Source organism: Rhinopithecus roxellana, chromosome 15 (genome assembly GCF_007565055.1).
Source record: "Rhinopithecus roxellana isolate Shanxi Qingling chromosome 15, ASM756505v1, whole genome shotgun sequence".
NCBI lineage: Eukaryota > Metazoa > Chordata > Mammalia > Primates > Cercopithecidae > Rhinopithecus > Rhinopithecus roxellana.
The window spans coordinates 17,355,589-17,368,926 of NC_044563.1; the positions used below are offsets into that span (position 1 = coordinate 17,355,589).

The following is a 13,338-nucleotide window of genomic DNA, read 5'->3' on the forward strand; positions in this document are numbered from 1 at the left end:
GCTCCGACTCGCGCTCACGCTCGCACTTTTCCCCGAGCCGCGTGATGTCACGAGGAAGCAGCCAATCGTGGCGGGGCCGCGCCGCCCGCCCCGGGCCGGTCACCCGGCGGCGACGCGCGGGGGTCACCACCCGGGGCGTCGGAGACCCCCGGCGGTCCGCGCCCTCTCGGGGCTGGCCTGCAGCTCCCCGCCCGGGCACAGAGGGCGCCGCCCACGGCCAGCGGCGCAGGGGAGCAGGGGGCGCTGCCCTCCGGGGGGTGGGGGTGTCCGCGTTGTCATGGGGACGCGGCGCCCCCTCGCGGGCTGGGGAGGGAGCTGGCAGCCGGGTCCGGCCGCTCTCCCGCCTCCGCCCTGACCATACTCCCGGGACCCTGAGCTATTTTCGCGCCTCTCCGGGACCTCAGCGCCTGCGTGGCCCCACTCGCGGTTTGGCCCCGAGGCGCGGGAGTCTGACCCCAGCGGGAGGCTGAGGGTGGGTGGGGCGGGCTGCGCCGCCAGGGATCCGTCGGGGCCGAGGTCCGGGAGCTCCAGCCGCGCCGCTGCGTGCCGGCCGGGCCGCCCGCGAGGAGGGGGGCCGTCGGGACCTGGGGAAGCGCAGGAGCGGGTGGACCGGAGGGGGTCGTCCGGGGATAGAAGAGCCCACCGCGGACCACTCGCCCGCACCCGCTCGGCTCCCTGCTTGGCGTTCCGGGCCGAGAAAGGGGCGCGCCCCCGCTCTCCCAGTCCCGGGATGGGACGCGCCTCCAGTCCAGCCGCAGCCTGGACCGTGAGTTCACCGCCGCCTGTGAGGGACAGTCGGTTGCCCAAGGTCGCCGGGGCCGGAGCCCGGGACAAGACCCCGGAGAGCAGGCAGCCAATCTCAGAGGTCGCTAGGAACCGCAAGGGCGGTAGCCTCAGGACGCGGGGCTTCGCCCAGGCTGGGCCGACATTGGGGCGGCTTCAGCACCTCGGAGAGCTCTCCGCGCCCGGGCCCAGCGGCCTCTGCCGCCTGATCCCGCTCCAGCGCTTCTTCCTCCGAGAAGTGGGGTCGGACGCTCCCCACTGCGACCGGGACCGAGGCCTGTAACCCCAAATTCTGATCGCAAACATTTGATTAACCTTAAGACGTCTGGTTTCTTCTCTCGGGGAAACAACTCAAGACCCTCCCCCGAGGGCCGGAGGTGGTGAGGGCGATTGCCGGGGCGGCAGTGTAGAGGCAGGAGCCTCTTGGCTGAGAAGGGGAGGGAACTCGAGTAGAAGCCAGCGCTGCGGGGCTCTTGGTGTGGGGTTCTCCGCGCTGAACCCGGAAGTGGAGGTCGGGTCCCCAGAGCTCGCGAGCGCGATGGCTGGGGTTGGCCGGAATTGGGAACTTCAGGGCTGGGGGTTGGCTGGCTAGAGTAGGAAGCCATCTTCTGTTGCTACATGAATGATTTGGTCTCCCAAGACCTCATAACTGAGGGTGAAAGAAGCACTACTGTTCTTGCCCCACTTCACAAATAAGGGAAGTTGGTTCATAAGACCCTAAGACGGCAGTCCTGCACTTGTTCCACTGCCATATCCCTCACAGGGCCCAGAAGAGTGTGGTACGCCTAGGAGGTGAGGGTTGTGGAGGAGGAAGGCAGATCCTTAAAACAGTCAGATGAGAAAACAAGCAAGGCCAAGGGCAGGAGGCTGCAGACACCAGACACACCTGACAGCTCTTCCAGAAGCTGGCAGGCAAAGTCACTTTAATTTCTCCACAATCCCTCTTATGAAGGGGCTTTTGACCTCCCTCAATCTCCCAACCCCAAGAACCCACGGTGGAACCCTGGAGAGCTGAATTGGGAACAAGGGGACATGGTGGTTTCTCTGCTCTGCTTTTGATGCCACTAGGTCAGCAGACAAGTAACAGAATTTCTCTGAACCTATTTCCTCACCTCCAAAAGGGGCTGTCCCTATCTTTGCCCTGGTGATGCCACAACCTTGTGATGTGTGAGGGGACTGCAAAGGTTTCACCACCAGAGAGGCTCTGTTATTGGGCAAGGGCTTTCTAAGGAAAAGGGCTGGTGTGGGGACAGGGAGGTGTTGACAAGGGCCTCCAATGGGGGGAGGGGAGGTTGGGGAGGGTGACTGGCACCATCCAGAGACAGCAGAGTCAAGGCCTGGCAGGTCCAAATTTGGACCATCTTGGCTGGGTGGTGGCTCACGCCCATAATCCCAGCACTTTGGGAAGCCGAGGCAGACAGATCACTTAAGGTCAGGAGTTTGAGACCAGCCTGGCCAACATGGTGACACCTCATCTCTAGTAAAAATACAAACAAAATTAGCTGTGTGTCGTAGCACATACCTGTAATCCCAGCTACTCAGGAGGTTGAGGCACGAGAATTGCTTGAACCTGGGAGGCGGATGTTGCAGTGAGCCGAGATTGCACCACTGCACTCCAGCCTGTGCGACAGAATGAGGCTGTCTCAAACAAACAAACAAAAAAAACCCAAAAAACAAATTTGGACCACTTCATCCCTAGGGGCCTTGCCATACCCTTTTCCCCAAAGCAACATAACAAGTCAGGGTTTCATTGTTTCTCCTACACCTTGTCTTCTTTCTGTAGAAATGACAGTGGCTGAGGTGTGTGCTCTGGAATCATACACTACCTGGATCAAACCCTCTGCCAGTTGTGTGCTCTGGGGGTAACAGCAGTAATGACCTCAGAGAGTTTTTGTGAGGATTGAGAGAACGCACATTGACTCCTGGCACGTGGTTTACATTAAACAAATCAACAAGACCCATTATCAGACCAAGGAATTATTCCTCCTATGGGTGGTGGGGAGAGGATGTGGGGCAGTGGGCTCCTTTTTCCTTCCATCCTTCAATGCTTAGCTCAAATCCCACTTTTTTTTTTTTTTTAAAGAGATAGGGTCGGTGGGGCGCGGTGGCTCATGCCTGTAATCCAGCACTTTGGGAGGCTGAGGCAGGCAGATCACCTGAGGTCGGGAGTTTGAGACCAGCCCGACCAACAGAGAAACCCTGTCTCTACTAAAAATACAAAATTAGCCACGTGTGGTGGCACATGCCTATAATCCCAGCTACTAGGGAGGCTGAGGCAGGAGAATCACTTGAACACGGGAGGTGGAGGTTGCGGTGAGTCTGGGTAACAAGAGCAAAACTCCATCTCAAAAAAAAAAAAAAAAAAAGAGAGTCTCACTTTGTTGCCCAGGCTGGACTTGGACTCATGGGCTCAAGTGGTCCTCCTGCCTCAGCCTCCAAAGTACTTAGGGACTACAGGTGTCTAAATCCCACCTCCAAAAGGAAGCCTGCCCTAACCATTTGTGTGCTCTCTGGGCTTGAATGATTCCAGAGTACAGAACTAGAAGCAACTTTGAGGTTGTGTAGTACAAGCCCGCATCCTAACAAGGGAAAATGAAGCCCAGAAAAGGCAAATGGCTTGCCCAAAGTCACACAGCTAAGTGATGTGTCTTTCAGTCCAGAATCCACTGTTATACATAATTTTTTTTTTTTTTTTTTGAGACAGAGTCTTGCTCTGTCACCCAGGCTGGAGTGCAGTGGCCGGATCTCAGCTCACTGCAAGCTCCGCCTCCCGGGTTTATGCCATTCTCCTGCCTCAGCCTCCCGAGTAGCTGGGACTACAGGCGCCTGCCACCTTGCCCGGCTAGTTTTTTGTATTTTTTTTAGTAGAGACGGGGTTTCACGGTGTTAGCCAGGATGGTCTCGATCTCCTGACCTCGTGATCCGCCCGTCTCGGCCTCCCAAAGTGCTGGGATTACAGGCTTGAGCCACCGCGCCCGGCTATACATAATTTTCTAGAAAATGAGTCTTCCTAAATCTTGCCATAGTTTTGTATTTCTTGCTTGCCAACTTATCTTTTGGTTTTGTCTCTGTTGGAGCAGAACTTGGAATTCTGCGTGCCCCATGGCATCAGGGACAGATTTGGGTGCACAAAACAAACACACAAACAAACAAAAACCTCAAAAGTACGTGCTGCTGGCAAAAAGCCCTGGTACTGCTTGGATTTTCCATTATAGCTCTTGAAGACTTGGGGCAAATATCCTTTTTCCACTTGAGACGGAGTCTCGCTCTGTTGCCCAGGCTGGATTGGAGTGCAGTGGCATGATCTTGACTCACCACAACCTCTTCCTCCCAGGTTCAAGTGATTCTTGTGCCTCAGCCTCCCCAGTAGCTAGAATTACAGGCGCGAGCCACTACGCCCGGCTAATTTTTTTGTATTTTTAGTAGAGACGGGGTTTCACCATGTTGGCCAGACTGGTCTCGAACTCCTGACCTCAAGTGATCCACCCATCTTGGCCTCCCAAAGTGCTGGGATTACAGGTGTAAGCCACCACGCCTGGCCAGCTGGAAGCTTTCAAGCAGTCAAAACCCACGAATAGAGCAGGCCTTTCAGCCACTGTAGGGAAGACACAGTTAAGGAAAACCTTAACAGCTAGCAACTGGCACCTTGCCTGCAGATAGGACCATGCCCCACCGCCTGCCTGGCAGGCTGGACACCTGCTGTGCATGATTTTCCCAGGATTTGGGGGGATCCAGCTTTCTGGCCAGTTACATCACTTCAGGCCTGCAGTCCTGGGTGGGAAGCTATTAGGATGAACAGCCTTCTGTCATTCCTTCCTACATACTCACCCAGCCACTGGAAGGTGGCCCCAGTCTGTAGCAGGCCTCAGGGAAGCAGGAAGTTGTGGCGTACAGAGAAGTGGTATGAAGTAGAGGCAGCAACCCTTACCTGACCAGCTCTGGTGAAGGGGTCAGATGGGTCCACTGCACCCCACTAGGAGAGCACCAGAAATGGTGCCGGGGGAACGTGGGCCTGGCCCAGTTCAATGCCCCTCACTTCCCAATCCCCACCCCTCCCCCATCCTCCATGGAAATAAGAGAGAGGAGCCTGGCGAGGGGCATGTCATCATTTTAATGATGTGATCTTTGGTGTTTCCCTCGTTAGCTGTAGACTATCCCCTCCTCCCACCACAATGTTTCTATGATGAGTTACAAACAGAAAGGAAATCACATTTTCATACTAAAAACAAAATGATCAGAGCCTTGATTTCTCCACTAGAAACTACACGTACAGTTAAGAGTCCACATGCAACACCTTAAATCACAGACTGAGACCTCACATTCTGACCTGGAGTCTCCTCCCCTTCCCCAGCCTTGGGCTAGCTTTGGCCTAGGCTCAGGTAATACTGACACCCACAGGCGCTGCTCTGAGGGCCTTGGGGGGAAGAGGAGACTGGTGGACAAGCCCTGGGGGCCGGCCAGCCTACACCCCCCACTCCTGAGTGAGGACCTGCCCACTGTCCCTTGACCCCATCCTGTATCAGGCAAGCAGGCTGCCCCCTTACCCCACAGTAGCCCCCTATTAGTAATGCTGAAGTCCCTGTCCTCAGGAATCTGGGAGCCTGGCCTGACCCGTTGGTCTCCATGGGGTAAGACGAAGAGCGGCTGAAGCTCTGGAAGGCTCAGAGTTGGAGGTGGTTTCTGGGGACCAGGCCATTCCTCCTGTTTCTGGGCTCCTGGTGGCTCTGCCCACCCAACAGGTGGACAGGGCAAAGCTGCCTCACGGGCCTCTGTCCAGGATGATTGGCCCAGATCTGGAAGACTGTTCACTCTCTGGAGGCTCCCTGTCCAGGGCTGAGTCCCCTGAGCCCATGTTACTAGGAGAAAGTGGGGTGTCTGGCAGAGAAACCCACTTGCTCCTCCATTCACATTAAGCCCACAGTGTGGCTCTCCTGGGCTCTATATCCTCGAAGGTTCTAGTTCTCCGAGGCACGCCTTGCCCATTCGACTGTCTCGTGCCCACTGACTGACCTCTCCACCCCGACCCTCCTCCTCCTGTTCCCTGATGCAGCCAGCAGCTCTTCTGCACATCCAGTTCCCAGTCAGCTGTGAGGTCCGGTTTCTGCTTGGCGGTTCGAGGGGAGGCACCAGTGCAATGTTTGTCTCTACCTGTTCCGTGGTTCTCCCCTAGGGCCTGCAGAGTGCCCCCTGCTGCTGCCACCATCCGGAAGGTGGTTGTTGTTGGTCAAGTCGCAGTGAAGGGTTGGTCCCTCAGCGCTGGGAAGAGAAACAGGAACAGGGACAGGGGAGGAGGAGGGCAGGGGTGGTGGGGTTGGCTCCTGCCCAGGGGTACCAGGCTGGTCCCAGGAAGCTGTCCGGGGGCTTAGGCCTCGTTCTGCCAGTTGCCCGGGCTCTGGGAGCAGTCCCCGAGAGGTGGAGGGCTGGGGTGAGGAGGTGCGGGCGGCACCAGGTTCAGTGCCCGTCTGAGAGCTGCGGTGAATGCGGTGGCTGACGATGATGTTGTTGCCGAAGCCGCCCATGGAAGCCATGGTGGTGCTCTGCTCCCGCTGCACCACGGCCGTCATGCCGCCCTCTGCCATCAGTCTCTGGATCCTGCTGAGCGCATCTTCTCCACTGGCACCATACTCTGAGCCCTCACCTGGCAGGTACAAAGCAGGAGAGAGAGCGAATTGGCTGCTGGTCTGGGCTTCTGAGGCAGGTGGGCAGCCACTGGTAGCAGCTGGGGGATTCTTGGCTAAACGAAGGATAGAGAAAGACTCCCTCCATCACTGAAAACCAATCCAAGTCTTGAAAGCTAGACAAAACTCCCAAAATGATCACAATCCATACTTCTGTTTTCCTGGTGGGGAAACTGAGGCCTAGAATGGCCAGTTAAGAGGCAGCACTGGCCCAGAATGCAGCAGGTTGGCCTCAATGAGCTCTCTCAGTACCAGTGGCATCTTAGCGTACAAGGAGGCAGGTTCAGACAGCTGGCTTTGTCTGCCTGCTCCCTGCTGTGGAAACTCAGCAGACCTAGGGCTGGGCTGGGGTGTGCCACCCTTTCTCTGGAAAGAGAGTAAGTACCTTATGGGTGTGGCCGAAAGGGAAACAGTCTGCTCTGCTTCATTACAACGCTGTCTTCCTTCAGCATAGTTCTGTGTTACCTCCTCAAAGCCCCTGAGGAAGCTGATAGTTTTTATTTTTATATTGATTGATTGATGGAGTCTCACTCTGTTGCCCAGGCTGGAGTGCAGTGGTGCTATCTCTGCTCACTGCAAGCTCCGCCTCCTGGGTCCATGCCATTCTCCTGCCTCACCTTCCCAAGTAACTACAGGTGCCCGCCACCATGCCGGGCTAATTTTTACATTTTTAGTAGAGACGGGGTTTCACCATGTTAATCAGGATGGTCTCGATCTCCTAACCTCGTGATCCTCCTGCCTCAGCCTCCCAAAGTGTTGGGATTTCAGGTGTGAGCCACCGCGCCTGGCCTATTTTTTTTTTTTTTTTTTTTTTTTTGAGATAGAGTCTTGCTCTGTCACCCAGGCTGGAGTGCAGTGGCGTGATCTTGGCTCACTGCGACCTCCGCCTCCTGGGTTCAAGCAATTCTTCTGCCTCAGCCTCCCGAGTAGCTGGGATTACAGGCATGCACTGCCATACCTGGCTAAGTTTTGCATTTTTAGTAGACAGCATTTCTCCATGTTGGCCAGGCTGATTTCGAACTCCTGACCTCAGGTGATCCACCTTCCTCGGCCTCCCAAAGTGCTAGGATTACAGGCGTGAGCCACTGTGCCCGGCCATATTTATTTATTTTTTTGAAATGGAGTTTTGTTCTTGTTGCCCAGGCTGGAGTGCAATGATGCGATCTCAGCTCACTGCAACCTCCACCTCCCAGGTTCAAGCCATTCTTCTGCCTCAGCCTCCAAGTAGCTGGGATTACAGGTGCCCGCCACCACGCCCAGCTAATTTTCGTATTTTTAGTAGAGATGGGGTTTCGCCATGTTAGCCAAGCCAGTCTCAAACTCCTGACCTCAGGTAATCAGCCCGCCTCAGCCTCCCAAAGGGTTGGGATTACAGGAGTGAGCCACTGTACCCAGCCTTTATTTGTTTTTTGAGATGGAGTTTTGCTCTTGTCACTCAGGCTGGAGTGCAGTGGCACAACCTTGGCTCACTGCAACCTCCGCCTCCCAGGTTCAAGCAATTCTCCTGCTTCAGCCTCCTGAGTAGCTGGGATTACAAGCTCACACCACATCTGGCTAATTTTTTGTATTTTTAGTAGAGACAGCGTTCCACCATGTTGGCCAGGCTGCTCTCAACCTCCTGACTTCAGGCGATCTGCCCACCTAGGCCTCCCAAAGTGTTGGGATTACAGGCGTGAGCCACCGCGCCTGGTCAGAAGCTGAGAGTTTTAACTGTTCCCTGGAAGGGCTGTTTCCTTCTCTTCTTTCCCTCTACCCCCTAGTCTTCACAAGTTATTCCCCCGTTACTGTTCTTCTGGGGCTCAATGCCTGATGCCGTATTTCCCTGGAGAGAGTGAACTGACCAGCACAGGCCCCAGGCTTCAAAATGCAGGTCTGGGGAGGGAAAGCAGCATCTGTCCACCACCCCCTCTCCAGAAAGGCCCGAGCATTCACTTGTGTGGGAACAGAAAAGACTTCGACTCAAATCTCAGCTCTGTCATTTGCTTGCTGGGTGACCTTGAAAAAATCCCTACCGTCTACCTTGCACAGTGCTAGAGAGAGAAAAGGAGCAAACACACAGCCCAGGTACTTGGTCAACAGTGCCTGTTGTGATTAACTTGGGGTCTGCAGCAGTGGAGCTCTGTCCCTGTGGGACCTCCCTTCCAGCCTTCTGCTCAGCTCTTGGTAGGGTGAGAACCAGGCTAAGACCGGTGGCCAACTATGATCAAGGCTCCCAGGCTGCAAGGGATGACTCCACTGAACTGCTGATTTGTCTCCATCAGCTACTGTTTCGGATTTTGCAGTTTTGGGGGTTTTGATGGTGAGTTTTCTTTCCTTTTGGGGTACTTGCCACCAGCTATTTTTATGAGACTTTCTTTGCTCCCCTAACCCCATCCATTCCCTTCTCTCTGCCTGCCTCATTAGAGTTGGATTTCCAGGCCAGCTGGTTTCACAGCTTGGTGGCATCTAAGGCCCAAAGAGATCGCTCACCCTTCTTGTTAGTACTTGGCAGCCTCATGCTTCTTGTTCTTTCTACAGGGTTTTTTTTTTTTTTGAGACCAGGTCTCACTATGTCACCTAAACTGGAGTGCAACGGTACAAACACCGCTCACTGCAGCTTAAGCCTGTCAGGTGCAAGCGATCCACCCACCTCAGCCTCCTCAGTAGCTGGGAGTACAGGCATGCACCACCACACCTGGCTAATTTGTTGTACTTTTTATAGAGCCAGGGTTTTCCATGTTGCCCAGGCTGGTCTTGAACTCCTGGGCTCAAGCAATCCTCCTGCCTTGGCCTCCCAAAGTACTGGGATTACCTGGGTGAGTCACTGCGCCTGGCCCCAGTCTTAGACGATCTTCCTCAGCATTATGTTCTCTGTTGCTTTTCTGGAGATCCCCTGATAAAGCGCTGCCCTCCATCCCTCAAGGTGGCTGCCCTTCCCCACTTCCTCCTGGGATGCCTGGCTCTAGCTCCCAGGGCAGAAGGAGAGAAAACCTAAAGGGCTCTCAGAGTTCTGGGTCAACCCTATCTTCAGGGTTTAAAGCCTTCTAACAGTGGGGCAGAGGGTAAAGAGAAAAAGGTCAACCTACGGCCTTGGTGCTCACAGAGATTCTACCCTGGGAGTCAAGGGCTGCCTGGGGAGGCGGGGCCCTCCCCATGCCCATTGTAGCCCCATTGCTTTCTAAGAACTCTGTGCACTGAAGCCCTCACAGCATGATCTGGGGCGTGCCGTGGCTGGCCTGAGGCCTGCTGGCACTGGAGTGCACTGTGCTGGGCGCTGTGCCTCGTGAACTCTCAGCTCTTTTCTTTTTGAGACAGAGTCTCGCTCTGTCACCCAGACTGGAATGCAGTGGCATGATCTCAGCTCACTGCAACCTCCACTTCCCGGGTTCAAGCAATTCTCCTGCCTCCTGAGTAGCTGGGACTACAGGCATGTGCCACCATACCCGGCTAATTTTTGTATTTTTAGTAGAGACAGTGTTTCACCATGCCAGCCAGGCTGGTATCAAACTCCTGACCTTGTGATCCGCCCACCTGGACCCCAAAGTGCTGGGATTACAGGCGTGAGCCACCACGTCCAGCTCAGCTCTTTTCAAGTAGATTACCAGGGGCAAAACAGGCTGCCTTGGGGCCCTATGGGTGCTGCTGCAGCCAAGCCCCCAGAGATCCCCGGATGGGCTTTCCCAGGCTCTGGGGGAGGCCCTGCTGCTGGCACTCAAGTCTGAGCCCACTGCTTGCTTGCCCGTGGCTCCAGGCCTGGCCATCCCTCTCTATGGCTGTGACTGTGTCCTAACTGGGCTTCTTGCTACCAGTCTCCTCCCTTTCCAACCAGTCTCCACACTGTTGCCATTACCATCCTAATTCAGCTCTATGAATTGAGCTCTTGTTAAGTCTGTACCCTGTTTAAAACCCAGAAGCTGCAAAAGCCCTCACAGTAGTCAAAACTCTTTAGCTTGACATCTGAGGGCTCTCTGGCCAGGCCCTTATCACGCTGCAGACCTTCCTGCCCTGACCCCACATTCCTGCAGGTACCCGGCAGCCCTGCTCCCTGGCTGCACAGATGGGCATACACTGTGCACACTGTGCCATGCTCTTGTCCTGTCTCCTCTGCCACCCAGTTCTCTCTGGTCCCCCAGCTGGAAGGGGCTGCTCCTTCTCTGGGGCCTCACAGTGCTTCACACCTCCCCGTGGCTGTGGCATCTTTCTTCTGGCCTATAAGTTCCTGAAGGTCTTGGACTCAAGTTGTATTCACTTTTGAGTCAAGTCTAACACGTGGGTTTACACAGGGCGTGTATTTGTCAAATACGTGTATGGATGAATAAAAGGGCTCCCAGGTTCCTCACAGGGGCTCCAGACTTAAGGATGCTTGGAAAACTGGTCTTGTAACCGCCTCATTGCAGGAGAAGCATTTATTTTATTTTGTTTTTTTGAGACTGAGCCTCGCTCTGTTGCCCAGGCTGGAGTGCGGTGGCGAGATCTCGGCTCACTACAACCTCCGCCTCCTGGGTTCAAGCAATTCTCCTGCCTCAGCCTCCTGAGTAGCTGGGATTACAGGCATGCACCACCACGCCTAGCTAATTTTTTTTGTATTTTTAGTAGAGATGGGGTTTCACCATGTTGGCCAGGCTGGTCTCAAACTCCTGACCTTGTGATCCGCCTGCCTCAGCCTCCCAAAGTGCTGGGATTACAGATATGAGCCACTGGAGAAGCATTTATATGTCTAGTTCTCTCTGGACTTGCTCTCTGAGGGAAGAGACACAACGGATTCATCTCAATGTAATTCCCTCCACAGTGCCCTTGAATTCATGATGCCTAACACAATACCAGACACAAAGTAAGTGCTCAAAAAAGAATGAATGGAAGATTTAAAAATGTACAAACAAATGGCTCCCCCAGGGCTGGATGTGGACAACTTCAGCCTACAGAACTATGAGCTATGCTTCCCTCCTGGGAACTCTAAGCCAAGGCTAAGAGCAACTGAGGGCAGTTGGTACATTCTTCAAGAGAAAAAACACCAGGACTAGAGGGAAATGGCGGTCACAGTCAGGGATCCAGGCACCGTGGCAGACAGGGGGTTAATTCTGCGGTCTTGTTCTCTGTAGCAAAAGCATCTGTTTTTGTCTTTGAAAATAGGAAATTGATTTAGAGTTCACATGAGGTCTCTTCCTTGGCAAGTCCTAAGGTGCACTCTAGAATTCTGCAGAGGCCAGGGTAGAATCAACAAGTTCCCACCATGCCCTGCAACCATATTTAATTCTAGAGGTTTCATTGCCAGAAGAGAAAAGCGAACTGAGGCTCAGAGAGTCATAAGAGGAGCTGCCCTTCCTGACCTCTGGGAGTACTGGTCTTCCAGCCCCTCCCTCTTCACATTTGCTTTTCCCTGGCCCAGGGCCCAGGCTACTGCTGCTGGTCTACCTACCATCTTCACCAGACAAAACAGAGGCTCAGATGACCTTTGCTACGGGTCAGAGGCACAGCCATGGTGCTCTCCAAATAGTGGGGCACAGCCATGCTTGGAGGCAGGGCCCTGCCTCAGCTCAGCTCAACTCATTCATTCCATGCTTGCCCTGAATGCCCACTGCAAGCTAGGGAGGCACTGTATCAGTGCTGGAAGCCAATGGTGAGCCCAGGAAATGCTTCCCTCCCTTTTCGAGCTACCCTCTTGGCCAGCAGGGTAGGAAAGCTTGCTGTAGGGTCAAATTCTGGGAAAAATCAAACTCTTATTAAAGTTGAACATGCAAAAAAGCTGACGCGTGCAAATATCCCTGTGGAGGGCTCCTCCTGGAAGGCCTGGAAAGAGCAGAATGGATTTCAATGAAATTTTTGTAGAACAAGAAAATTAGAAGTAGCCTAGGAGCCCTTTGGTGCTGACAGAAAAAGGCCAAGAGGAGTGGGTAGGGGCAGGCCACAGAACAGCAATTACTACAAGCAGAGCAGGCTTCCCACATTAATAAATCTGGGTGGCTGAGTGTGGCGGCACACACCTATAATCCCAGCACTTTGGGAGGCCGAGGCAGGAGGATCGCTGGAGCCCAGGAGTTCGAGACCAGCTTGGGCAACATGGTGAAACCCTGTCTCTACCACAAACAAAACAAAATTAGCCAAGTGTGCCAAGAGGCTGAGGTGGGGAGGATCCCTTGAGCCCAGGAGGTCGAGGCTGCAGTGAGCCGTGTTTGTGTCACTGTACTCCAGCCTGGATGGAAGAACGAGATCTTGTCTCAAAAAATAAAAATAAAAAAACCAAAATAAATCTTGATGCCTGTATAGGTGTGAGTGCAGGTGGGATCTCCCTTCTATCCCAGCCCAGAACAGCTGAACTCCCTGACCAGAGGGTTTGGTTATCCATGTTCTTGCAGCTCTGGTTTTGTCAATACAAAACCTGCCAGCTGCCTCTGCATGGTGAAATCTGGGCCCAAAGAGAGCCCTGATCCCTGGGCTCCCCTGAAGAGGCTGACAGCAGAATAGTGGTACGAGTGCCTCAGAGCAAGGTTCCTTGCCCTAGGAGGGACAAGGCTGGACACTGACACCCATCCATCAAGTGTTCATACCTTCTGACCCACACCTCCCCTGCCCTGACTGGTTTCTGAAAGGGGTATGGTGTGTGGAACAGCTGAGGGTGCAGAGTCTAGGCAGAGCATGCAGGGATGCAGGCAGGCAGAAGCAGCCAGCTGCCCGGTCTCACTCTGCCTGCTGCTCCCACTGACCAGAGCCTCAGCTTAGCTGGGGCCATCCTCTACCACCCACTCTACTTTACAGAAGGAGGGGATAGTGGGGCAAGGAACCAGGTCCTGCCTCCTAAAACCAGGGAAAAGAGCTCCTTCCCTCTGCCCCACCCTCTCCCCATCCCCCAAAAAGAATGAAAGGAACTTATAATTGACTAAAAGCCAGAAACGGGCTGCAC

At 54.5% G+C, this 13,338-nt stretch overlaps 1 protein-coding gene across 9 annotated transcripts in view; it reads right to left on the reverse strand.

The window, feature by feature from the left end:
* Positions 1-4,873: 4,873 nt before the first annotated feature.
* AMBRA1 (autophagy and beclin 1 regulator 1) overlaps positions 4,874-13,338 on the reverse strand; it is a 201,678-nt gene continuing 193,213 nt past the window's right edge. For all 9 annotated transcript variants that reach the window (XM_030918157.1, XM_010371070.2, XM_030918156.1 and 6 more), the window contains one exon: positions 4,874-6,421. In XM_030918157.1, coding sequence (XP_030774017.1) covers positions 5,928-6,421 — 494 coding nt within the window. In that variant the 3' untranslated portion in view covers positions 4,874-5,927. The remainder of the gene's footprint in view (positions 6,422-13,338) is intronic.